Here is a 26,321-nt window from a genome sequence, read left to right on the forward strand (position 1 = left end):
AGAGTAGGTAGCCTACCTGCCAATTCCACATCACAATATGCAGTGAATCGTCTTATTAAACTATAAGTTGTTTATGATACCCAGGTATTTTAACCATGGTCCCCAAATTTCATTGAACTGGTCATCAGAATCTAACATCAAGCCTATCCTCTTCTCTTGCTCCATTATCCAAGTCACCTTCCTTTTCATGTACAATATCGAAACAGACGTCTTTTTCCATGCAGCAGCTATAGAAATTCTAGCTCCTACAAGGATAAACAATATCAGTTTCCTGGTAGACTTGTGAGCTTGTGGTATGAGTCCATTCAATAAAGCAATCGATGGAGATTGATGAATATTACAACCAGTTATCCGTCTAATAATATGAAAGACCATATTCCAGAATTTACGTATTTTCGGGCACTCCCACCATATATGAATCATAGAACCAACCCCACGACATCCTCTAAAACATAGAGGAGATTGAGAAGGATAAATATTTGCTAATCTCAAGGGCACTAAGTACCATCTTGTGAAGATCTTTAAATTTGCTTCTATAAGTGACACATTAGTAATCCCTTTTATAGATCTTTCAAAATTAGAATACCAGTCCTTTAAATCCCATTCAATCTGAAGATCCTTCTCCCAAGCTATCATATGTGGTAATTTTTGACTATTATCAGCTAGTGATCTATAAATAATAGAAATCCCCCCTCTCCTTCCTATGGCTTGGTCACATCTAGTTTCATAAGCTGTCATAGAGCCCGAAACGGTTTCATCCAACCAAAGCTTTGTAGCATAATTATAAATTCGAGAAAATCCAGTTTTTTCAGAGGGAGGAAGACCTAGGTTTTCCACAAAATATTGTTCGGTACGTGGACCCGAATGAGAGAAGAAACGTCCAATGCGGTACACCCCCTTGTCAAGCCACCATTTGAAGGATTCCCCATCTACCTTAGAGGTGAAGTCGGGTTCCCTGAATAGATAGGCTAAAGGATGACCCTTGGAAATTAAAGAAGGATCTTTTTTAAGGGAGTCCCATAGTACCATGGCTTGAGAGAGAGCTGGTGACATAATAGGAGGTCTACTTTTGGGATTGACCCACAATAAATCTTCTAATGTGTAAGAGGGAGTAGCCTGTTCCTCCAAACATACCCAATCTGGTCTATCCCCTCGGACGTACACATCTGAAAGTTGAGCCAATCTAGCAGCCTTGTAATACCACAGTAAATTTGGAAGGCCGAAACCCCCTTGATCAGGTAGATTAAAAAGAGATCGCAAAGAAACACGCGGATTCTTTTTTTTCCAAACAAATTTGGTAATTTTGCTCTGGAAGACTTTCAAATGGTTTGTCTTTATTGGTATAGGGAGTGAACGGAACAGATATAAGATCCTAGGTAAGAGAGTCATTTTAATGGAACTTATCCGTCCTATCCAACCTATGTTATGTGAACTCCACTCTTCTAGATCAGTTTCAAGTTTTTTGTACATGGGAGGGTAATTGGCCTGATAAAGATCTTCGAATTTCGAGGTCAGATTAATACCTAAATATTTAATGGACGATGTATTCCAGCAAAAAGCATAATTTTTCCGAATTCTTTTGTTTCTATTATAACATTTTGCTAGTCAGTAATTTGTCTTCATAAATTTTGGCCCAAAATTATACGGCTACAAATTTTTGGTAAAAATATCCAAAACCAGTGAAAAGTACAAATACCCCCCAAATGACCCCTTTTTGGAAAGTAGACATTCCAAGGTATTTAGTAAGAGGCATGGTGAGTTTTTTTAATTTTGTAATTTTTTCCCACAATTCTTTGCAAAATTAAGATTTATTTTTTTCCACAAAATTGTCATAACAGGTTATTTCTCACACACAGCATTTGCATACTTTCAAATACACCCCAAAACACATTCTACTACTCCTCCTGAGTTTGGCAATACCACATGTGTGAGACTTTTTTACACAGCCTGGCCACATTCAGAGGCCCAACATGCAGGGAGCACCATAAGGTGTTCTAGGGACTTAAATTACACATTTATAGCCGGATTCAGGTAGAGCGGCGTATATTTGAGCGGGCGTAGCGCATCTCATATGCGCTACGCCGACGTAACAGAGAGGCAAGAATGGTATTCACAAAGCACTTGCTCCCTAAGTTACGGCCGCGTAGCGTAAATGGGCCGACGTAAGCATGCTCAGAATCACGTTGCATATACTCCCTAAGATATGACGGCTCAATGCCTTCGACGTGAACGTAACCTACGCCCAGCCCCGTTCACGTACGACTTGCGTAAACGACGTAATATCCAACGGCTGTTCCGACGTCCATATCCTAACATGACTTACCCCTGCTTTATGTGGAATAACTTTACGCTGGACGTACGCCTTACGTAAACGGCGTAGACTACTGCGACTGACGTAAGTACGTTCGTGAATCGGCGTATCTAGGTAATTTACATATTCGATGCGTAAATCAATGGAAGCGCCTCTTGCGGCCAGCGTAAATATGCGCCCAAGATACGACGGCGTAGGAGACGGCGTATCTTGTTTGCTGAATAAGGCGCATAGATACGACGGCGCATCCGTGGACTTAACCGGCGTATCAGAAGATACGTCGGCGTAAGTCCTTTCTGAATCCGGGCCTCAATTTCTTTACTACCTCTTTTCACTTTTGAACACACTGGAGCACCAAAACAATGGAAACGCCCCAAAAATTACTCAGTTTTGGAAAGTAAACGCCCCAATGTATAATCTATGAGACCTAATGAGTCTTTTTTTTTTTTTTTTCAATCAATACGTTTTTATTAGAAATTTTTCAGAGTAAACAAAAATAATAGGGTGGGAGATACACACAGTTCTTGATACACATTCACAGGTGTCGTCAATGACTATATAACATACTTATAAAAGCTTGGGCCAAATAGACCAACATTTGTCAAACCTTTTTACAATTTAAAGAGTTAATGGCTATGAGACGTTCAAATGTATAGTTTCTATGTACTGCTGTAATGACATCAGAAACATTCGTAGCTCTATTGGATTTCCAATTGCGCAAGATCAGTAGACGTGTCTCGAAGAGTATGTGAGTTATGACGGGCCTGAAGGCATTTGGAAAATCGTCTATATTCAGATGTAGTATTGCTAAGGCTGGATCGGGGTATGAAATTTTTCCTGTTAGGGAAGAGATCAGTTGGAAGACCTGGTTCCATAAACTACGTATGGTAGGGCAGTGCCAGAGCATATGTAGTAAATTTCCTATATGTCCACATTCCCTCCAGCATTTCGATGATGTTCCTGGAAAGTATGTGGCTAAGCGGGACGGGGTGTAGTGCCATCTGTTTGCTATTTTGATCATTAGTTCCCAGTGTTTTACACAGTGGGAGGATTTATGTGTTTCTGTGAAGGCGCGTTGCCATTGAGTGTCTGAGAAGGTAATGTCCAGGTCTACTTCCCATTTTAGCATTGCTGCTGTTTTTGTGAATTCCAGTTTGTCATGTAGCATATTGTAGAAAAAGGATATGCCTTTTGTATCTGCCTTTGCTGTGGAGTAGAATTGCCAAACTCTATTCGGCAAGACCACAGTTGGGGGAGCTTGGTGTTTTAGGAAGTGTGTGATTCTTAAGCATTTGAATATAGCAGTGTTTTGGAGGTGATATTGTATCATAATTTGACCTACGGTTTTATGTTGTGATCCCTCGAATAGGTTCTATATATGACAAATGCCCTTATCTAGCAGATCTGTGACGTCCAACATTGGATTCTTGGACTCCAATATGGTTATGGGAAGTTTGAAATCTATGGGCCATGTGTCCTGGTGTGTTTGTCTCATTAGGAATCTCCATGCCCCCAAGGAAGTCTGCATAGGGGGTGAGAAAGCGGTTACGTTCCAAGGGGTCCATCTATCGCCCATGAGAAGCAGATTAAGATCCTTCGTTGGAGAAATAGTAGTTTCTATATCAACCCAAATAGGTGCGTTAGACTTGTGTATCCAGAATTTGATCTGGTCTAGGCGTACCACCCAGAGATAGTCAAATACATCCACTAGACCCACCCCCCCTGCCTTTCTGTGGGATGTCAGGTTGTTTATCGAGTACCTAGCCTTCTTCCCATTCCATATATATTTCCAGCTTAGATTAGTGATGCTCTTGAGGTAGTGATGTGGTATGTGTATTGGCAAGGTGCGGAGCACATATAGGATTTGTGGTAATATCAACATTTCTTTCTCGTACATCACGGGACACAGAGCAGCATATTCATTACTATGTGGGTTATATGGAGTACCTTCAGGTGATGGACACTGACAATCTCAAACAGGAAGTGCCCCTCCCTATATAACCCCCTCCCATAGGAGGAGTACCTCAGTTTTTTCGCCAGTGTCTTAGGTGTTGGTCATGGTTTAGCTTACCTCCACATCCTTGGGATTAAGGTGGGCTAACCGGTTCTGTCCAAAGGCCTCAGTGCTAAAGTGGTCAGCAACCGGACCCCAAACCATTGGGGTGTAGCCCATAATGCTTTCTGTTTAGAGAGCTGGACCCTGGGCCCAGAACTTAGAAACCTTTGGGGGCCTAATGTTTCTGTTGCCAGAGTGCTATATGGGCCCAGGACAGTGGATCCTTCATAGGAACCCAGGGCCTGAAGGTCTAGACGCCACCCACGGAGATGGGGGAAGATTGGACCTCTTGCTGTGCAAAAGTCCTGCGGCATGGAGCAGGTAAGTATTGGGGGAGCTTGCGGAACTTGGTTCTTAGCGGGTTCCCTACAGGGGGTGCACAGGGGGGACATGCCTGGGTATGCTCTGCATTGGCAAGGAATCACTATGTCTATGACAGAGACAGGATGATTCAAACTTTTTCCCCAGTAAGATGTGACCTCCCTGGTAAGTGTTGCTTAGCTGGGCTGCTGGCGCTAGGTGTGGGATCTCTGTGAGAGGGGAGCCTTTTTCCCATGCTAAAAAGGAGGTCTGTGACCTACCTAAAGGGCTTACCTGCCTGGGTGCCTGCGCTGCTCCGTCCTCCTCCATGTGTGATGGCCCCCGCCGACGGGCGCGCGCGCGAGATATAAACGATTTTCGCGCTGTTTTCGTGGTGGGGGCGCGTCCCTGTGGGCGGCGAATCACAAATAAAGGAAGGGGAGGCCCTTCCATTAGCTGCCAATACCTCAGTATCATCCTGAGCTAGAGCAGAGGAGGACACAGAGCGGAGCACGCCGAGGACACCCGGTGGCGAAAGGAAGGATTGCAGTCTTTTCTAAGGACTTTCAAACCTACAGATAGGTTTTCTTTTCCTTTTTCTCAGCAGATGGCTATTGGCAATACTTAGTGGGAGACAGAGTGGTTTATTTTCCTCTTCAAAAAAAAAAAAAAAAAAAGAAAAAGAGAAGAAGGGAAAGAACTGCTGATCTCCCTTCTCAGTTTGGGCGTTAGTCTCTATCGCTCCCAAACCGACAGATCCCCTTAGCTACGTCTGTGGCTGGGTGATAGCAGGTGTACCTCGGTATTGTACCATGGCTTCTGGGTCAGAGGGTACAAAGGGTGGGGATTCCCCCGCAAAATCCGAGGGCTCAGACACGGCTATGCCGCTGCTCTCCCCACAGGACATATCAGGGCACGCCTTGATGGGACCTGGGGGATCTGGTGCTGGGGCTGATCCAGGTCAGTCCAACCCCGGCTTTGTCACTGAGAGGGTTCTTGCTGTTTCTTTAGGTGAACTAGAGAAAAGAATGGCAAAAAGGATAGCTAAGGCTATATCGGGTAGAAAGCGGACTAGGTCTCCGTCACCCGAGCAAGAAGCCTCAGACACAGAGATCCTTTCCCTAGGGGAATTGGATAGACTTGACGCTTTGGACCAGGGTGGTTCAGAGATCGAGGATCTGGATACTGAGGGGTCTGGTTCAGCCTCCCAAGGGGAAAGTTTGTGGGTTCAGGCCTGAACGGACATGGTCCATGAGGCATTTAAGTTACCCATACCAGAACCTCAAGTATCGGCGGTTTCAGCTTTAGGCTCATTAAGAACGCCTCAAAGCAACGCAGTTTTCCCGATCCATCCTCTACTCGAGGAGGTCATGTTTCAGGATTGGATTAAGCCAGATAGAGTCTTTTTACCACCTAAAAAATTCTCTGTTTTATATCCTATGGAGGAGAAATTCTCCAAAAGGTGGGCGCCCCCGGCGGTGGACGCAGCCATCTCCTATGTGAACAAATCTTTAACTTGTCCGGTGGAAAACGTACAGGTGTTTAAGGATCCGGTTGATAAACGCTTGGAAACATTACTGAAAGCCTCCTTTACTTCAGCAGGGGCGATAGTTCAGCCCGCTGTGGCTGCCATTGGAATTACCCAAGCATTATCAGATAAGACTAAGCAAATGCTTAAACTTATCCCTGCCCAGCAGGCAGAGGAATTTTCGGATATACCGAGGGCTATACGCTTTACGGTGGATGCTATCAAGGACTCCATCCAGCAGGCATCACGTTTATCCTTATTTCTAATCCATATGAGAAGGCTCTTATGGTTGAAGAGTTGGGAGGCTGAGCCCCCATGCAAAAAACTCCTGGTAGGGTTTCCCTTCCATGGAGGACGACTCTTCGGAGAAGATCTGGATAGATATATTCAGACTATATCAAGCGGCAAAAGCACTCTCTTGCCAGTCAAGAAGAAAGCCCGAGGGCCCGCGTTTAAGCGCCAGCCCTCCCCGGGACAGGGGCCCTCTAATACCAGACAGTATCGACGGCCTCCTGCAAGATCAGGCTTTAACAATAAGCCACAAGGCCAAGCCACTGGGGGCAAGAAGCAGTGGTACCGCAAGCCTGCGAAGCCAGCCCCCAAGTCGGCCTTATGAAGGGGCGCCCCCACCCACGATGGTGGGGGGAAGGCTACGTCTCTTTGCAGAAGTTTGGGAAGCCAGCATTCCCGACTGCTGGGTACGGTCTTCCGTGGCCACGGGCTACAAACTAGAATTTTCAAAATTCCCTCCTCCTCATTACCAGGAGTCAAGAGTACCAGGCGACCCTGTGAAGAGAGCCGCATTGATGGCGGCATTGAATCATCTACTATGCCAGAAGGTGATAGTAGAAGTACCAGTCCGGGAACAGGGATTGGGGTTCTACTCCAACCTGTTTATTATCCCAAAGCCCAACGGCGATGTCAGGCCAATCTTGGACTTAAAGGGAGTAAATGCGTACCTAAAGGTCCGCTCATTCCGGATGGAAACTATTCGGTCAGCTGTTGCCGTGCTCCAGAAGGACGACTTCATGGCGTCCATAGACATAAAGGATGCTTACCTTCATGTGCCAATTTTTCAGCCACATCAAGTATTTCTACGCTTCACGGTGGCTCAGCGTCATTTCCAATTTGTGTTGCGCTCCCCTTCGGGTTGGCTACGGCCCCCCGGGTATTCACGAAGGTCCTAGCCCCAATCCTAGCCAATCTAAGGATCCCAAGGGGTCACGGTCCTGGCTTACCTGGACGACCTTTTGGTCGTAGACCACTCGTTTCCTGGCCTGGAACGAGCAGTGGCCCTCACGGTTCAGTACCTCGAGAGGTTCGGCTGGGTCCTAAATCGAGACAAGTCAGCATTCCTGCCCTCAAGGCAGCTGGAATATCTCGGCATGAGATTGGATACAGAACAACAAAAGGTGTTCCTACCCCTATTAAAGGTCAAGGCCATCAAAGAGCTAATACAAATAGTTCTAAGAAAGAAAAGGCCAACTGTTCGCCTATGTATGCGACTACTAGGCAAGATGGTGGCCACATTCGAGGCGGTTCCGTACGCTCAGAGCCACACTCGCATCCTGCAGGCAGCCATCCTGTCAGCATGGAGCAAGAGGCCTCAGGCCTTAGAAATTCCTTTGCCACTCTCACCAAGAGTGCGGCAAAGTCTATCTTGGTGGTTAAACCCTCAGAATCTCCTGAAGGGAAAGACTTTCAGTCCTGTGACCTGGAAAATAGTAACCACAGACGCCAGCCTGATTGGCTGGGGAGCAATGTTGGATGGTTGCACTCGCCAGGGCACTTGGGCAGCGGCAGAGAAGCAGTTGCCCATCAATATCTTGGAGCTCAGAGCTGCTCGACTAGCCCTCAGGGCTTGGACGTCCAAACTGCAGGGGTTCCCGGTGAGAATACAATCGGACAATGCCACGGCGGTGGCATACATAAATCACCAAGGGGGAACCAAGAGTCAAGCCGCTCAGAGAGAAGTGAGCTTGATTTTCTTGTGGGCAGAAGCCCATGTGCCCTGCATATCGGCTATATTCATTCCCGGAGTGGACAACCTACAGGCGGACTTCTTAAGTCGCCAGACTCTGTTGCCGGGGGAGTGGTCTCTGCATCCACAGGTCTTTCAGACACACTGCCAGAAATGGGGAGTGCCGGACGTGGATATCATGGCATCGAGACTGAACAAGAAGCTAGACAGGTTCATGTCCCGCACAAGGGATCCCAGGGCCTGCGGAACCGATGCGTTAGTTTGCCCTTGGCATCAGTTCAAACTTCTTTATGCATTTCCCCCGCTCCAGTTACTACCCCGCCTGCTGCGCAGGATCAGGGTGGAGCACATACCAGTTATCCTGGTAGCTCCAGCATGGCCCAGAAGGGCATGGTATTCACTAATCCTAAAGATGGTAGTGGGAGACCCTTGGACTCTTCCTCTACGGCCAGACCTGCTATCGCAAGGTCCGATCCTCCACCCTGCCTTACGGCATCTAAATTTGACGGCCTGGAAGCTGAATCCCTGATTCTCAGGGGTAGAGGTCTGTCTCAGAGAGTAATCTCTACCCTAATCAGAGCCAGGAAACCGGTCTCTAGGGTGATTTATTACAGGGTCTGGAAGGCCTATGTAGGCTGGTGTGAGTCCAAGCGATGGCTTTCTCGGAAGTTTACCATCGATAGAGTATTAAGTTTTCTCCAGCTAGGAGTGGATAGAGGACTGGCATTAAGCACAATCAAAGGACAGATTTCAGCTTTGTCAGTATGGTTTCAGCGGCCGCTGGCCACCCACTCGCTGGTTAAGACCTTCATGCAGGGGGTCTTGCGTATTTATCCTCCAGTTAAATCCCCGCTTTGTCCGTGGGATTTAAATCTTGTTCTGTCAAGTTTACAGAAACAACCTTTTGAGCCGTTGGCTGAAATTCCTTTGGTTTTACTGACAAGGAAGTTAGTATTTTTGGTCGCCATGGTTTCCGCCAGAAGAGTATCGGAACTGGCAGCCTTATCCTTTAAGGAACCATATCTTATTTTACATAAGGACAAGGTCGTTCTCCGCCCTCATCCTTCCTTCCTACCGAAGGTTATATCCAGTTTTCATCTAAACCAGGATTTGGTATTACCATCCTTCTTCCCTAAACCTACTTCCAGAAAGGAAGGGTTGCTGCATACCTTGGATATTGTCAGGGCCATGAAGGCCTATCTTAAGGCTACAGAGAAGATCCGGAAAACAGATGTGTTGTTCATTTTACCGGATGGGCCCAAGAAGGGGCAGGCAGCTGCAAAATCCACCATCTCAAGGTGGATTAAACAGTTAATCACTCAAGCCTACGGCTTGAAGGGGTTGCCTCCTCCGTTATTATTAAAGGCTCATTCTACTAGGGCCATGGGCGCCTCCTGGGCAGCACACCACCAGATCTCTATGGCTCAAGTTTGCAAGGCGGCAACCTGGTCTTCTGTCCACACGTTTACAAAATTCTACCAGTTGGACGTAAGAAGGAATACTGATACAGCCTTTGGGCAGGCAGTGCTGCAGGCTGCAGTTTGAGACCCTCGATTTCCGGGGGCTCCCTTTTGAGTAAAATTTAAAATTTAAAATTATTTTTTCTCAACTAAGTTGGATTTATTATGATTTGAGTATATCTCTAAATTAAATCCTTTTGTCTTGGGAAGATGTTCTCCCTCCCCTCATTGTAAGCATTGCTTTGGGACATCCCACATAGTAATGAATATGCTGCTCTGTGTCCCGTGATGTACGAGAAAGAAAAAGGGATTTTTAATACAGCTTACCTGTAAAATCCTTTTCTTGGAGTACATCACGGGACACAGAGCTCCCACCCCTCTTTTGGGGACCATTTTGGGAGGCATACTGCTTGCTACAAAACTGAGGTACTCCTCCTATGGGAGGGGGTTATATAGGGAGGGGCACTTCCTGTTTGAGATTGCCAGTGTCCATCACCTGAAGGTACTCTATATAACCCACATAGTAATGAATATGCTGCTCTGTGTCCCGTGATGTACTCCAAGAAAAGGATTTTACAGGTAAGCTGTATTAAAAATCCCTTTTTTGTATGCAGAAATTCTACCCAGCCATGAAATCTCCTCTTTCGATATGTCCCTGAACTGGGCTTTCAGTCTGGCCACGAGCGGTACCATGTTGGACTTGGCAAGAGCGGCTATTTTACTAGTGAGCGAAATTCCCAAGTATGTGATGCTACCAGTGCTCCAGGTATAGGGTAGGTGTTCTTGTAGAAATCTTTTTGTGTGGGGGTGAACTCCCAGGTCTAGAATTAGAGATTTTGTAAAGTTAACTTTGTAGTATGAGACATCCCCAAAGGTAGTGAGGATTTTATGTGCTTCAATTAGGGACTGGAGCGGGTTGGTTAGGAGCAGGATCACATCATCTGCAAATAGGTTTATGGTATGCATGTTGGGGGCCAAACAGGAAGCCCGAGATCGAGGGTTGCGTCCGAATTGCTTCGGCCAGGGGTTCAATCATTAAGTTAAAAATGTCTGGTCCCATTTGATATGTAAAGGACATAGACAGAAAGCCTGTAGAGTATACCTGGGTGGACAGGCACGAGTAAAGGGACATGACAGCCTTCAATATTGGTCCCTCAAAGCCAAACTTTGCTAGCACCAATTTCATATACGTCCAATGGACCCTATCGAACGCCTTCTCCGCGTCAATAGAAAGCAGCAGAGAAGGCGCTCGAGTCCGTTCAGCATGGTGTATTATATTTATAATCCTCCTAGTAGCATCCGAGGTCTGTCTCCCCTTCACAAAACCCATCTGGTCACGTTTGATGATTAAAGGTATTATATTAGATAGTCTGCTAGGGTCTTTTCCCGGTTTTGGTAATGTGACTATGTGTGCTTTCAACATCTCCCTTGGGAGCGTTGCAGACTCGGTGGCTTTGTTAAAAACTTTGGACATATGGGGCAATAGTATATGTTTAACCTCCTGAGACCCGCGCTATAGCCGAATGACGGCTACAGCGCGGATCTGAAAATCCAACTAGACGTCAATTGACGTCAGCCCCTTTGGGCGTTCCCCGTGCTCGCTCCAGAGCGTGCAGCGGGGAAACTCTGTGTTGGCTGTGTCCCTTGGACACAGCCAATTACAGATCGCCGCGAACGGCCAATCAGAGTGGCCGTTTGCGATGCGATCTGTGCGGCCAATGAGAGATGATCTCATATGTAAACATATGAGATCATCTCTCATTGCTGGCTCATACAGAGACCGCGTCCTGTCTCTGGAGAGGAGACCGATCTGTGTCCCTTGTACCTCCCCCAGTCACCCCCCCTCCACCTACAGTTGGAACACTCCAAGGCTACACATTTAACCCCTTCCTCACCCCCTAGTGCAGGGGTCTCAAACTGGCGGCCCTCCAGCTGTTATGAAACTACAAGTCCCATGAGGCATTGCAAGGCTGACAGTTACAAGCATGACTCCCATAGGCGGGGCATGGTGGGACTTGTAGTTTCGCAACAGCTGGAGGGCCACCAGTTTGAGACCCATGCCCTAGTGTTAACCCCTCCAATGCAAGTCACATTTATACAGTAATTAGTGCATATTTATAGCACTGATCGCAGTATAAATGTGCATGGTGCCAAAAATGTGTCAAAAGTGTCCGATGTGTCCGCCATAACGTCGCAGTCCCAATAAAAATCGCAGATCGCCGCCATTTCTAGTATAAAAAAATAATAATTCTGTCCCCTATTTTGTAGGCGCTATAACTTTTGCGCTTATTGCGATTTTTTTTTTTTTTTTTTTACCAAAAATATGTAGAAGAATTTGTATCGGCCTAAACTGAGAAAAAAAAAGTCTGTTTTTTTTTTATAAATTGGCATATTTATTATAGCAACAAGTAAAAAATATTGTATTTTTTTTTCAAAATTGTCGCTCTTTTTTTACCACCAAAAGAAAGCTCTACTTGTGGGGAAAAAGGACGTCAATTTTGTTTGGGAGCCACGTCGCACGACCGCGCAATTGTCAGTTAAAGCGACGCAGTGCCGGAAGCTGAAATTTCACCTGGGCAGGAGGGGGGTATATGTGCCCAGTAAGCAAGTGGTTAAATGTTTTAAAGTATTCATTGGAGAATCCGTCAGGGCTTGGCGATTTCCCAGACGGCAGAGAGTGTATATTTTCTACGTCTTGGACCGTGATCGGGGCATTAAGGACTTCCAGCTGTTGCTTGGACAGAGATGGGAGGTTTAATTTGTGTAGGAAATCCTGTATTTTTTCCTCTGTTGGTTGGGGCGTATTGGGGTCATTATGTAGGTTGTATAGCGAGCTATAGTATTCAGCAAATTGGTTGGCTATATCTTGGGGTTGGTGAGTTTGTGTGACGCAGAGGGGTGGTTTAAATATGTTATTCTTGATTTGATACGTGCCGCCTTAAGTCTGTTCGCAAGATATTTACCTACTCTGTCGGCATTGTCGTAATGAGTTAGTCTTGGGCGCCTAAGATGCTTATCATATTGGTGTGTCAAGATTTCTCAAATTTTTTCTCTGAGGGTGTTTACATTGTTGGTTAAGGACACTGACGGAGATTTTTTATTCTGGAATTCTAGAGTACGAAGTTCATCAAGAATTGTGTTTAGTTGTTGTGCCTTTTTTCGTTTTTCCCTAGCCCCAATTTGGATTAGTATACCTCTCATGTAGGCTTTGTGCGCATTCCATATAACATAAGGATCCGAAACAGATTTAGCATTCTCTGTGAAGTAGTTTGTCACGTGCTGGGTAAGGGAATTTTGGAGGTGTGGTTCCTGAAGAATTTTGGTGTTACATCGCCAGATGGCGGTAGAAGAGGAGACACCCTTTTCTGCCACACACATAGAGATAGCCGCATGGTCTGACCATGTGATGTCATGTATACTAGATTTCAGTACATTTTGTAGTAACCATTTGTCCGTTAAGAACATGTCTATGCGAGAGTATGAGCCGTGTCTGTTCGAGAAAAGGGTATAGTCTCTTTCGTTCGCGTGAAGGCATCTCCACGCGTCGAATAGTTCCTCTTCGTGCAACAATGACTGAAGAGATGGGGAACCTTTGCTCCTACCAGAGGATGTGTCCAGTAGCGGGTTTGACAGTACGTTAAAGTCTCCGCAGATCAGGAGGTTGCCATATTTCATGGCTTTATAGCCTTGGTCATTGTTCTTTTCAGGAAGCGAATTTGATGTGAGTTTGGTGCATACACCGAGACGATCGTGTACGGTCTGGAGTTGATGTCTCCTGTAACAATTATATAACTGCCTCCTCTATCAATGACAGTGTCCTTAGGTTGGAATGAAAGGGAGTTCTTGATGGCCAGTAGGACCCCCCCTTTTTTGCTGTTAGGCGTGCAAGCCATATAAATATACGGGAAATCTCTGTGGGAGCATTGCGGGGCATTGTCCAGTTGGAAAGAGTTTCCTGCACACATAATATGGCACCTCCCTGAGAGCAGGCCTCCTTCCACATAGAGAACCGCTTTGCAGGATGGTTTAGCCCCTGTGCGTTAATGGATAGGAATGTGATTGTCATTGTATTGGGTATGTAAAGGGAAGTGTGGTGTTGCGGTGTATGCACGTACTCTTCCAGAGGAGCAGATTCTGCGAAGCTTCAGTGTTGTAGGGAGGTAGCATCTTACGTTCAGCATTTTCAGCAATACCAGTCATTGCGCTGTGGGCGTAGCTGTGCATATCGAAAGGATGAACAGAAAAATTAAAAAGAACAGTAACGAAAAAACAAAGATGGGAAGTCAACTGGGGTTCCATAAGAAATGGATCAAAGAATCGATCCTCGAGCAGTCGTAGATGCTAACTAAAGCGTAGGGGTGTAAAAGAGTATCAACAGTGATATCTCTATTCCCGAGATAAATGTGGTTGGTAACGAGTCTATTTTACTGAGCTCCACCAATTTTCTTCTTACCAGAGCGCTTGTGGGATACTACCTGCCATTCGTTGGACATAGGCAGCAGTCCCGCCGGCTGTTGCGGAGGTTGGTCGGGTATAATACCCCATTGACAATTGTCCGTTAAAGTGACGCAATGCCACAAGCTGAAATTTCACCTGGTCAGGAAGGGGTATATGTGCCCAGTAAGGAAGTGGTTAAATTACCCTACTGTTCTTTACATGCAAGTTTACACTTTTCTAAGAGACTTTAATATTCACAGTATGGTGATATTAAAAACAGTTCTGAAATTTTTTTTTACATGTAAAATACATATATATGTAATATTGTCTGTTTTCATTTTTTTTAAATAGCAATTTAAAATCAGCGTGTACAAAAATAGAATGGTATACAAGCAATTGTCATTAAAACAGGTTTGTGTTCTAGCATATGCATTGGGTAAATAAACTGGAGTGTTACAACTTTTTCCTCTGAGTAGTTGACTTGCAGATTGTGAAAAACCCTATTATTTTTTTTTGGGTCTAGATTATTTCCTACTTCAGTTATTTCTTATGTGAAAAAAGATAGCGCTGCGCTGTGTGGAATATAATAGGGAAAATGTGGAAATCCAAAGCAACATGTATTGGGTAAAATACCACTAACATATAAACATCCAAAATAAAAGCTTGCTGGTGATAGTAATAAAACTGACATCAAATCCAAATTAAAGTGCTAGAAGTGAAACTGAAATAATCAACGTGCACTGCTATAAAAAATCCACAAAAACAGCAAAAATACAGCATAAAATATACAACACACATAGGTGATAGTGATGCACTAGAATCTTTCATCAGTGTCCATGCAAGGAAATGGCCAAAAAACAGATGCTACTATAAACTGCAATCCAAAATAAAGTGCTGGTGCTTGTGCCCAAAATTCAACGTGGAGGTTGTGAAAATGGGGATTCCAATTTCTTTCCAAATTAGTGAGGGCGTCCCCTTACCTTACTGCTTTAAGGTAACAGTATATATAATACATCCAAGCACATTTCCTGTTGTTTCTAAATGTAGTGTATCCAAATGAACTGTAGTCTCTATCTGTGTATAGAGCCCCTCTCGGGAGTCACGTCAAATGGACGACAGTGACCCTCACCCAAGGAGAAAAAAAAGCGCCAATAGTGCAGTATCGTTTAAAATATTTAATGTTAAAAACATACACTATGGTACATGCATAGATGTAGTATAATCGGGCATAAAAGTAACTATTGAGTTCGCCAGCGTCACCTGCGGTACCTCTTGGTGGACTCTTGCGCGTATTCGTCACTTCACGAGACTTCTTCAGGAGTCTTTCTTATGTTTTTGATGATTGCAAGGTTTAATGTAGGGAAGGTTCTAAGGATGTGTTGTGTAAAGAGCAGGCGTGGGATGGGTAGGGGAAGGTAGGTGTCCATTTTGTTGTTAGCAATGCAGTCTTGGTCTTTGTAAGCGATTTGTATTGAAGCTAACAAAAAATAAAATAGGGGGTGGGGGTAGTGATGGGAAGGGAAAAGGGAGGGGTTAGAATGAGAAATTGGAATGTTGGCTAAGGCACACATTCTACAGGTTCTAGTAAATGCCTCCTTCATTTTAGTAAATGCCTGATCCATTTTAGGGAAAGGTAATTATCAGGAACATACCCAAACCCATGGCTCAGCTCTACACTTGATCATTTCAGCCCACACATGACCCAGGTGCTGGCTACCAAAGCCCATCTCCACTCTGTCAAAAGAAAATATAAGCCGCGCACCAAAACTTGGCTCTTCTTAATTTGCCAAAAGATGAAAACTTCACATGTTGTCTCCTCCTGAAACCTCCTTCCTTGATATGTTTCACCACTGCTGGCTTGCTTGGAAGGACAGGGGAAGTCTGCAGCGATCCGCAAGAATTCACAGGCTGTATGGAGAACCACGAATAGCTGTGGCTGCCAGCAACCTGTTATAGTGAACAGGCTGGTAGTTGCATGCAGCTGTTCAAATAAGATTTCTGCCACTACCTTAATCGCCGTTATAAATGTAGCCTTACTGGCAACTATTGGACATAAAGTCCCATATTAGGAAATTATCTCTTTCCAGGATAAAATCTTTATCTTATGTTTTGGTAAGCTTTTGAATCTTCCTTGTATAACTATATATAACACCTGTATAAAGCTGCTTGAGTTTTTGCCACATTTTATGCTATAGAGTAATATAAATTGATGAGAACCATAGGCATGTGCCTGGACATAATCTAATCGCCTTGTGTGGCACATATTTCCAATGTTTAGACCCATGATATTTCTCTAAATAAAAGGAAATCTTCTTTCTTCTTCCCCTACTCCCACCAATCTCTGTCCTTATGACCCCATCCACTGCTCTCTAACACTGTCCGTATATATGCACATTCATATGTGTTTGAGCTTTGGGGTGCACACCTTAAAGCGGTCCTCCACCCTAAAGTGGAGTCCCGCTGATCGGAACCCTCCCCCCCTCCGGTGTCACATTTGACACCTTTCAGGGGGGAGGGGGGTGCAGACACCTGTCTAAAGACAGGTATTTGCACCCACTTCCGGCCACACGCTACGGGCGAAAGACGGGCATTCCGTCACATCCCGTCTGTCGCCCGTTGTGTGCTGGGAACACTCGGCTCCCAGCACACAGCGTGTGAGCCAATCGGCGGGCGCAGCGCGACTCGCGCATGCGCCGTAGGGAACCGGGCAGTGAAGCCGCAGCGCTTCACTTCCTGGTTCCCTCAGCGTGGATGGCGGGGGGAGCAGCAGAGTGACGAGCGATCGCTCGTGCTCTGCTGCGATCGGCGCTGGACTCCAGGACAGGTAAGTGTCCTATTATTAAAAGTCAGCAGCTGCAGTATTTGTAGCTGCTGACTTTTAATATTTTGTTCCCATGGCACATCCGCTTTAATGAAAAAGGGTGGACACACCTATGATGAGAACTAAAACATTAGAGAGCTCGTATCTGCAAACTGTTCTCTTTAATGCACCACAAATCAAGTTTTTGCTGAGGATTTGCATTTAGACTTTTCAGCTTGCTATAATTGTTGTGCAAGAGTGCGTCCTTTGTAAAGCTTGTGTACAAGATATGCATCTGTAAATTTCATGATTAGCCCTTTATGTAGCAACTAAATTGCAGCTAAGATTTGACCATCAAAGTATTACATTCTACCCTTTTGTTACACTTTCTTGCATTATGCATATATAATAAAACTTTTTTTTTTTTTTCCCCAAGATACATGTGAAAGCACATTTTGACTATGACCCTACTGATGACCCATATGTGCCATGCCGAGAACTCGGTCTATCGTTCCAGAAAGGAGATATTCTTCATATCATCAGCCAGGATGACCCCAATTGGTGGCAGGCTTACAGGGATGGAGATGAAGATAATCAGCCTCTTGCAGGGCTTGTACCAGGTAATGGTGTGTTTTGTTTTTTTTAATTGCCTTTTGGAATTTTTGTGATGGCTTGATAAACTATATACCTTAACTCATACTTGTTTATTATCTATAAATAATAACTTCATGATAAAAAAAAAAAAAACTAACTCCATAAAAGCTGTATATTTTTTCTTTTATATTTTTTTTATATTCATATTTGATCAAATTTCATTTAAGCAGTGTCTGGAGAAAGATAGACGCTGATATGCTTTATTCTTGGATTTATCACACTGTAAAAGTACCCTCTAAAATTTACCAATACTTCCTATCGTGGAAATGAGCATCGGTTGTTTTTATCATAAACAAGAATTAGAACCTTCTTAGAATACAGCTGGATCCTCTGTTATTAAAACCTTGGATATCTATGAGGGTCTGGTGTTCTTTGCTATTTACATGTGAGGTATCCTCATGCCTAGATCAAAAAAAAGATATCTGAAGCCGCTAGAAAGAGGGTTAGGAGTCTTACAGGGAATTTAACAAAACTATTTGAAATTAATTATTCCACTGTAAGAAACCTCTATAAGCGACATGGATTTCAAAGAAATGCATATTTTTCCAGGACTGGGCAGCCAGCAAATTCAGCCTAAGTGCTATTTCGGTGCTATAAGGCTTAATGTACTCGGGACGTTTTTTCAACTGCTTCTGAACGATTTAACTTGACAGATAGTAACCCACGTTTTGCTGTGTTTACATGCCGCGTTTAGCAGCGTTTTCTTTTAAAAGCGGTTAAGCGTGGGTTACCATGTTTAGCATCTGAAACGTGGAAATCTTTGGCGTCTGAACTAATTTTTTTGCTTTCAAAGAAACGCTGTTAAACACAACTGCCTAAAAACGACAATAAACAAGAGTGTGTATATGGTCACATAAGATAACATTAATTGAGTTCAGGGGCAGTTGAAAAAAGTGTCCAGCTGCCTCTGAACGTCCGTTTAACAGCAGCAGTGTACATGAGGTCTTAGGCTACATTCACACCTGAACGCGGCGCTTTGTACCGCGATTTGCCGTGACAAATTGCGGCGTTTTGTCCCGCCAATTGCCGTGACAAATTGCGGCGTTTTGTCCCGCCAATTGCCGTGACAAATTGCGGTGTTTTGTCCCGCGATTTGCCGCGACAAAACGCGTGTTTTTTTACAGCGGTTTTCGCTAGAGGGGTGATTACACATTGTCGGCTATGGCCGAACGCCGAAGCCGCCTGAAAAATAGGGTCAGGGACTTGTTTTGAGCTTCAGGCATACAGCGTTCGGCGTGGAGATGTGAAACATCTCCATAGCCGACAATGTTAAATCACCCCTCCAGCGTATGTCAGGCTGCAATAGCTTTGGGCGTCGGGTGTAAAAACGCCTAGGTGTGAATGGAGCCTTAATGTACGGCACCAGTCTGTAAACAAACTATAGCAGCCAGGAGATTACATTTTCTCTTTCGTTCATGGACGGACACAGCCTTAATCTTGACATAGTGGGTATTGGCCTTCCTTTAGGAGTGACTAGGCAGAAACTTATAGAAAAGGTTAACTTATCATACACACCCTACAGCCCTGCCCAGGGGGCGGGCCCTCTGGGTATAACCCCTCGCTCTGCATCTCGCAGGTCAGTTTTTTTCTGCCTAGTTTTAGAAGACATGGCTCCCTTCAGGCCCATGGCTTGGAGGCTGTTAGTTCAAATTCTGTTTTTTGGAGTTTTTTTTTTTCCTGCGATCTTCGATCAACTGCTGACTGGGCGACAGGCTGGATCCTAGATCCTTGTATTCTTCCCAGTTTCAGCCATCGAGCGTATGCCGACCGTAGTTGCGTGCTGGGTCGTCCACGACATGCCCGTCGCTTTACGGGTGGCCGTGAGCTATGCGCTCCAGGGCTTGCATAAGGACCGGTCTGCAGGGCCGAGTCGCAGTAGCCTGGCCGACAGTCACTACCATCACCATGCGGTAGTTGTACTGTCCAGGATGCTCCAGCATAAATCCACAGGAGGGTAAGTAGCTACTACCTTGCCATGGCAAGAAGACAGAGCTGGAGAGGTGAGTAAAGGGCTATATTTCCCTTCTCTCCTCCTTCCCCCTCCCTCCTCCCTAGACTGCTGAGGTGGGGGTTCCCCTGGGGAGCTCTACCTGAGAACCAAGATAAATGTAGTGCATAGAAATTGCTTACTTGTGTCCATACTGTCAGCTGCTGCTTTCCCTCTTGCAATGTAGAGAGCTGCATAAGAAATTCTGCTACTGTGTGTCCGGCGACCATTTTTTCTGTGACCACATGCTGGATTGTATACTTGGCGGCCATTTTCTTGTAGCCGCACTGTATTGGCCTCTACTTGGCGTTCGGAGGCCATACTTTTGGGGTCTACATGTTACTTACGGCGGCCATTTTCTTGTAGCCGCCCAGCGTTCTGGAGGTGTTGCACACTCTGCGCCCAAGGGGGCTGTACCGCCTCTCCCAACCGCTCAGCGCCCTGCGCGGTGTGCCCCAGGAACGCCGCTTAAACTGCTACGTTTCCAGCGGCATTCCCATGAAGCTGGGGCCTGTAGGTCCAGCTCGGCGGCCATTTTTTGTAGCCTAAGCCTAGAACACTGGTGGCCATGCTTTTGGGTCCTCAGTATGGTTGACCTCTAGCGCCTGTGTGGCGGCCATCTAAATAAATCAGCAGCCAGACAGAGATTAAAGATTAAAGACAGCAGCCTTGTATTAATAGCAGCCATTTCAGCAGACTGACATAGATTCAGCGGACAAGAAGCAGCTCGGCTAAGTGGCACTACTGGTTCCGGGGTAGTGAGTCCTCTGGGGGGAACCCCTCATCTCTGCTGCAGTTAGGAGGGTGGGTTGTCGCACCTTGTTTGGAATCCCTGTGTCAAGCATGTGGACAGCATGACATCAGAAACAGACGTTTTTTCCCCTGAAACACCTGAGCTGGCAATTGATGCCCCTGCACCCGATGTATCGGTGGACGCTATGTCAGCAATCCTAGATGTCTTCATTGCCAAGGTCGAAGCAGCGCGTGAAAGAACGGGGTCTATAAAGCGCCCCCTTCCCCACCATCTTCTGGGGACAACGCAGATACGGAGCCAGGTCTATCTACGGCTCAAGACCCTGACTCTGAGGTATCTGACGATGCGGACCAAGATCGGCCAGACAGTGAGTATGATTCTGGACCCAGGCCAGCTCGCGAGAAGGCTCTGGTGAGTGACCTTATCACCGCAGTGCGAGATACCCTAAAGATAGAGGGGTCTGTAGAATCAACAGAAGCGCCGGTCCCCTTTGGGTTCCGTAAGGCGACCCGCACTGCTAAGGTGTTCCCTTGTGTGTCTTACTTAGACAAACTTTTATACAAGGAATGGGACAGACCACAAAAGACCTTTTTGTACCTAAGAACCTGGCTGTACGTTACCCACTGGAGGAGAGTTTCTTGACGAAATGGACCTCGCCCCCCACAGTGGACCCTCCTGTGTCCAGACTAAACAAGCTAACCGCCATTCCGGTGGAGGGGGCTCCTGCCTTCAAGGACCCGGGCGGACAAGAAGGCAGAGTCGATATCCCGTAACCTATACACTGTAGTAGGTTCGGCAGTACGCCCAACCATAGTTGGGGTGCTGGTGTCCCAGACACTCACGGAATGGGCAAAGATGCCGCTCAATGGGTTACAAACACATCACTCTTCCGCCCACGAAGTAGCCCTAGCAGAGCAACTGGTACAGGGCCTAAAATACGTGTGTGAATCAGCCTTGGACACTATTCCTCTGCTAGCCAGAGCTTCTGCTCAGGCGGTGTTGTTACCCCGTCTACTTTGGTTAAAGAATTGGTCGGCGGACCAAGCTTCCAAAAAGGCACCAATTGACCTGCTCTTTAAGGGCGACAGACTCTTTGGAGCTTGCCTGGATGACATTATTAGGGATGCCACAGGAGGTAAGAGCACCTTGCTCCCACAAACCTATAAGGGTAAGGAGCCACGCCGACGACAAGGGCCCTTCTTTACCGCACCCAAGCATTTTTTTCGTCCGCCCAGCACCGTGGGCAGAAAACCACATGCCAATAAAGCGCCTGCTCAGGGACAGAGCCCCCCCCCCCCCCCCTGGTTTCGCAAACCCAACAAGCCCGTTAACAAGACCACGTCCGCATGAAGGTGCGCCCCCCACCCATTTCTCGGGTGGGGGGACGTCTTTGCGAATTCGTGAACCGGTGGACATCTTGGCTCCCCGACCGGTGGGTTTGCGTGGTAGTCTCATCGGGGTACAAGATAGAATTCCTATCTTGCCCACCAAACAGATTTTTTCCCTCCAGCTACAACCGGCTCGTCGGGAAGCCCTAATTGGGGCAGTTCAAGACCTGCTGAAACGCGGGGTGGTTATCCCTGTCCCAGTACAGGAACGGTTTCAGGGGTTTTACTCCATTCTGTTCATAGTACCAAAGAAGTAGGGTTTTCGTCCAATCCTGGACCTCAGGGCCTTCAATTGCTTTTGAAGGTACAAGGATTCCGGATGGAATAAATCCGCTCTGTCGTTACTGCTCTCCAGCCGGGGGACTTTCTGGCATCCTTGGACATCAGGGATGCCTATTTACATGTCCCCATATGCGCAAAGCATCAGAGACTTCTGCGCTTTGCAGTCGGGGAAGACCACTATCAATTTGTGGCTCTCCCCTTTGGCCTGGCATCGGCACCAAGGGTGTTTACCAAAGTGCTTGCCCCAAAAATTCTCACCCTACTAAGACAACGTGGCATCGCTATCGTGGGCTACTTGGACGACCTACTTCTGAGGGCCGCTTCAGCCTCAGAACTAGAGGTGAGCGTGTCTATAACATGTCAGACCCTCAGACACTTTGGGTGGCTACTGAACATTCAGAAGTCAGTAATGGTACCGACTCAACGCCTAGTATATCTGGGATTGATTCTGGACTCGGAGGCAAAGGTTTTCTTTCCTGTGGAAAAGTTGCAGACCCTTCAGGCTGCGATGCGGCAGTTGACATCCCAGAAATGGTCATCACTCCGTTTTTGCATGCAAGTCCTGGGCCTCATGGTGGCCTCCTTCGAGGCGGTACCATATGCGCAATCTCACACACGAGTGCTACAGAGGGAAATTCTGTCCAGATGGGACAAGTGCCCATCATCCCTGGATTATCAGATCCGGATGAGCCACCTAGTCAGGGCCTCCCTAGTTTGGTGGCTGACCTCACCGGAACTTCTGTCCGGGAAGTCGTTCCTTCCTTATCACTGGACAATCATCACGACGGATGCCAGCCTTACCGTATGCGTTTGCTTCTGAGCGCGAGCTAGGCAGGATGGGGCGCGTTTTCTGGCTCCTTACTTTTTTAGCTGGCTCCTAGATTCCAAGCAAATTTGTCAAACCGTGTGTGTGTGTGTATGTATGTATGTGTATATGTGTGTGTATGTATGTATGTATGTATGTGTATATATATATATATATATCTTTTAGTAGACCCCCCCAGAGTATATTGCAAGTACAGGAATTTTGCATGGAACGGTGGTCTGAAAAATTAGTCAATGTCAGCGACCGGTGGGCAGTTAAACAAAACTTTGTTTTTATTGTAATTTCAAGGTAACAAAACAATACAGAGCCTATTGGGCATACCCAGGCTTGGTCACACACAAACTAAAATACAGGGGGTCCCCGACTTCCAAACAACTCCTACTTACGAACGGGACCGTATCCGCCGTTCTGCGCATGCGCCGCCATTTTCGGCGGCGGGCACATTCGACAGGACATCGGAAAGCAACGTATCTCTCGTTCTGTGCATGCGCAGCCATTCGATGGAACACCGTAAAATTACGCAATTGCCGTTTTGCGCATGCGGGTCTGACTTACGAACATTACCGATTTACGCAATTGCCGTTCTGCGCATGCGGGTCCGACTTACGAACATTTCCGATTTAAGAACAAACCTAAAGTCCCTGACCTGTTCGTAAGTCAGGACCCCCTGTAATAATAAACAACTGAACTACTGTACGCTCAACCACCTGTGCAGATTATCTAAAGCAGTGTTCCCCAACCCCCGGTCTGCAGCCGGGCCACGAAGGCAAGCATAGAGATGACATCTCTCGCCGCCCGCCCGAAACACGGCACTTCTGCCCACACAGCGGGGCTGCTATACTGTGGCTTGATTGGTTACAGGCCGCTCTGGGGGCGGGATCAGCTAACGTCACTCGTCTCCATGACGATGATGTCGTCAACATTGCCGCAAAACCGCCCCTTTCGGTATACACACACACAGCCTCCCTGCACATGGACGTCAGACGCCGTTTACGCTGGGAGCCCAGCACAGGAGCGTCGCTGGTTGCCTGGACACCGCCGCTGTGATACAGCAGTGTGGCTAGGAATCGCTGCTCGTTTTGAATCTTCCCTGCACTGGCGCCGATGCAATAGAGCAGCGCATACAGATGTCCCTCAGCAGCCGGAACATTCACTTAGTGACTGCGGTCACGTTTCAGGTACAATTTAGGCCTGCTTAAATATGCCTTTTTCCTGACAACCTCTTTTATGATATTGCTTTGTGTCACTTATGTTAACATACTAATGCATTTAGGTGATTTTACTGTTTTCTGGGGGGATTTAAGACCGGTGACATGGATAATAGCAATCCACACCTGGTGGCAGGTGATGTGGCAGGTGGCAAGCGATGTGGCAATACACACCTGGTGGCAATTATGGTGAGTTTGAACTATTTCATTTTACATTACAATGCAATGACAAATAATTCGCTTCAATCATCCCAACACCATATCAGCTATTGTTCTGTGATGATTGAAGCGCTAACACCAGCCATTTCCTCGAAAAATTGCCTGCGAAAAGCTACATAACAACCCAACCCCCCCCCCGGGCCTTGGCCCGATTCTATTCCACAACGCCGGTCCTCGGTGCCAAAAAGGTTGGGGACCACTGATCTAAAGCATTCTTCTATAATCTAGCAGAATGATAATTAGTCTCTGGTCTCTGGTTTATTGGATTTAAAGTGCAACTTCAGTCAATTGTTTCATCTTTCCATCTAATAAATTTTCTGCCCTTGGATAGTAAAAACAGTAAATACCTTTTACAGCCCACTTTCTGTTTCTTGTCTGGTAAAAAAGCCTAGGATTATGACAACTATGCACAGCTCTCTCTCACTCACTCTTGTGACAGTTTGCCAGGAACAGAGGGGGGGGGGGTCATAAGAGGGCCAATGAGGGCTGCAGAGCTGGAGGTGTGTCTCTCTATGTGTGTGTGTGTGTGTGTAAATCCAGGAAGTGAGCAGGCAGCAGCTTCAGCTGCCTACAGTTAAAATTATTGCAGCCAGAAGACTCGGTGGAGGGAGATTTCTGCAGCATATTTGGCAAGTACAGAATCACAGTATATATAAAATATGCAAAGTGCTTGGAGGGAAGCTTCAGAATGGCAAAGATGTTTTGATTACTAATTATGTGAGCAGACTGAATTTCCTCTTTAAAAGATTATTTGCTTAATTCAATAAATTCATTAGAGAAATTTATTAAAATGGAAGCAACCATAATCTGGAGCAGATGTGGATTGCAACCAGTCAGCTTCTTTCTTTTACTATTAACAGAACATGCTGAAGATAGAAGCCGATTGGTTGCTATGCACAGCTGCTGCAGATTCTGTATGATTCAGTTTTGATGAATTCCCCTATTCGTTTTTTATAATGTGTCCTCATGTTAGAAAACTGAGAATAGTGCTCTTGTGACTAGAATTGGCTGTAAGAAGATGGCAGAAGTAAAGCTGAAATGGTAATCTCTAAAAAGCTCATAACCACTGTAGCCATTATTCACAATTATTTAAAATGGAACTGTATTTGAATATATAAATATATATAAAAAAAATAAACTTACTATGATTTAGTTGCCCCTTATTTTAAATCTCAAACTGATTTAATTGTTGCTATTGTACTTACCTGAATTGTTTCCTACCATCCTCATACTTGGCAGAAAGTGGCTTTGTGGATGGACTTGTGTCTTTTTTCGACCTGACTAACTATGTAACTATGTGGCAGAGACCAGGTTGAAGGCTGGGCATTGGTAATTGCAGGTTTTCCACTCTCCTTCTCCACAGATCATACATGAGCATATTTTTATATTGTGGGGTCGATTCACTGAAAGTCAAATACCGCTTGCATTCTGGTGTCAAAAAATGAGTGCAAATTTTTTTTATTTTGCAGTATTTAGAAAAAAAAATTTTTTATGGCAGACCGGACCTCCGGTTGCAACAGGCAGTGAAGCATTTAGTAGTGGCACCCTATCAATGACTCATCCCTGCCTCCTGGCTCATTTAGCTGTCAGCCAGGAATTTCCAACTGGCAGGTGAATATAAACAAAGGAACAGCGACAATGTTAAGGGTGGTGACTGGAAAATGGGTTCCCCCACTATCCATACCGTGCCCTTCGGGCCTGGTATGGATTTTAAAGGGGAGGTTCACCCTATAAAACATTTCTAACACTACATCCAGCCCAGTTCTGCAAATAAAATTACACTGACCTTTTTTTTTTTTTTTGCCGTAGATAGCATTTAGCCTTAGAATTCACTGCAGCTTCCGGGTAGGGAATCCTGTGGGAGTGGGCGTTCCTATTGACATGCCAATTGATTGACATGCTAAACGACGGCGCACACAGCGCGTCACGACTTCCCGAAGGAAGCTCGGGTCGACTCGGCTCTATTCGGCGCCTGCGAATAGAGCCGAGCTTCTTTCGGGAAGTCGTGACGCGTTGGGTGCGCCGTCGTTTAGCATGTCAATCAATTCCCTACCCGGAAGCCGCAGTGAATTCTAAGGCTAAACGCTATCTACGGCGGAAAAAAAAAAAAGGTCAGTGTAATATAATTTG

The 26,321-nt window shown here is 45.9% G+C and overlaps 1 protein-coding gene across 2 annotated transcripts in view; it reads left to right on the forward strand.

The window, feature by feature from the left end:
• PALS1 (protein associated with LIN7 1, MAGUK family member) overlaps window positions 1–26,321 on the forward strand; it is a 340,500-nt gene that overhangs the window by 228,400 nt on the left and 85,779 nt on the right. For both annotated transcript variants that reach the window (XM_040332883.1, XM_040332882.1), the window contains exon 8: window positions 17,310–17,493. In XM_040332883.1, the coding sequence (XP_040188817.1) occupies window positions 17,310–17,493 (184 nt within the window). The remainder of the gene's footprint in view (window positions 1–17,309; window positions 17,494–26,321) is intronic.

This window comes from Rana temporaria, chromosome 13, assembly GCF_905171775.1.
Source record: "Rana temporaria chromosome 13, aRanTem1.1, whole genome shotgun sequence".
Taxonomy (NCBI): Eukaryota; Metazoa; Chordata; class Amphibia; order Anura; family Ranidae; genus Rana; species Rana temporaria.